The sequence below is a fragment of the Rhea americana genome, unplaced genomic scaffold (genome assembly GCF_003343005.1).
Source record: "Rhea americana isolate MKP2758 unplaced genomic scaffold, rheAme1 scaffold_204, whole genome shotgun sequence".
NCBI classification, from domain to species: Eukaryota; Metazoa; Chordata; class Aves; order Rheiformes; family Rheidae; genus Rhea; species Rhea americana.
The window spans coordinates 1,544,284-1,545,383 of record NW_028186195.1 but is presented as its reverse complement, the minus strand read 5'-3'; the positions used below and the strand labels follow the sequence as shown (position 1 = coordinate 1,545,383).

Below are 1,100 nucleotides of genomic sequence, written 5' to 3'. Positions count from 1 at the left end.
GGGATGGGGAATGACCCCGTGCACACCTTGCACTGGGACGGGGGGAGACCCCCGCGCACACCTTGCACGGGGATGGGGAATGACCCCGTGCACACCTTGCACTGGGACGGGGGGAGACTCCCGCGCACACCTTGCACCGGGAGGGGGGAGACCCCCGCGCTCGCCGTGCGGAGGCGAGTCAGAGCACCGCCGTGCCGTGCTCCTTCGTGCAGCGAGAGGAATGAGACGACTGCTCTCCCGCTGCTCGGGGGCCCGGCCCAGCTCGCCTCTTCCCACGACACAGCCTGGTAGAGGCCGCGTTTGTGCGGGGTTTTTAATCCTTACAAAACGTTTCTACGATTACAAACAAACACCACCCGGCTGCTTTTAAGCAGCCCGAGGCTGCGGCGTGGTGAAAGGAGTGCACGGAAAGCGGGCCGGGCGCCGAAAGGGCCCGGTGCCAGCCCAGGAGCCCACCGGCCCCTCCGGCCCCGCGGCGGGCACGAGGCCGTGGCAGGGCTGCCCTCCCTCAGCACCGCTGCAGAGACTCTGGAAACCCACAGACAGGAAGCTTTTTATATATATATATATATATATATAAAATATATATATAAAAAATAGATACATGTAGTTATAGTGTTGATACCAATGGTTAGAAAAACGGATACCAAGTTGGTCCTGCACGATCCACGTGCAGCGTTAGTGTCGCGCCGAGAGCCGCCCGGACCGGGAGGGCAGGTGCGCGAGGGGGACGCCGCCCCCGGGGACGCGGCGCTGGTCACATAGCAGACTTCATCTCCCACTCCTGGAAAGCAGCAGGCTCAGGGCGCCTCCCGGCAGGGCCTCTTGGGTCCCGGCGGCCTCGCGCCGCGCCGGTCACCTTAACTCTGCCCGCGCCGCTCCCCGCCGTACCTTCCTCTTCTGCAGCACCTTCCCCTTTTCGCCGGTGACCGCGGAGGGGGCTCGTTTCAGGGCGCTCTTCGCGGAGGCCGTGCGCCGCAGGAGCGGCGTGAGGAAAGAGCCCTGGGGGCAACGCCGCGCGGGGGGAGCTGAGAGAGGGCGACGCCTGCTCCCCCTAACCCCGACCCCTAACCGAGAGAGACCTCGCTGCCCTTCCAGCC

General features: G+C 64.9%; 1 protein-coding gene across 1 annotated transcript in view; it reads right to left on the bottom strand.

Annotated features, from left to right (window-relative positions):
* Positions 1 to 551: 551 nt before the first annotated feature.
* Positions 552 to 1,100, bottom strand: part of LOC146596289 (actin filament-associated protein 1-like 1) — a 7,762-nt gene continuing 7,213 nt past the window's right edge. Inside the window, exons 14-15 of the mRNA XM_085304236.1 lie at positions 892 to 1,002; positions 552 to 784 (exon numbers count right to left, since the gene is read on the bottom strand). Coding sequence (XP_085160362.1) covers positions 758 to 784; positions 892 to 1,002 — 138 coding nt within the window. The 3' untranslated portion in view covers positions 552 to 757. The remainder of the gene's footprint in view (positions 785 to 891; positions 1,003 to 1,100) is intronic.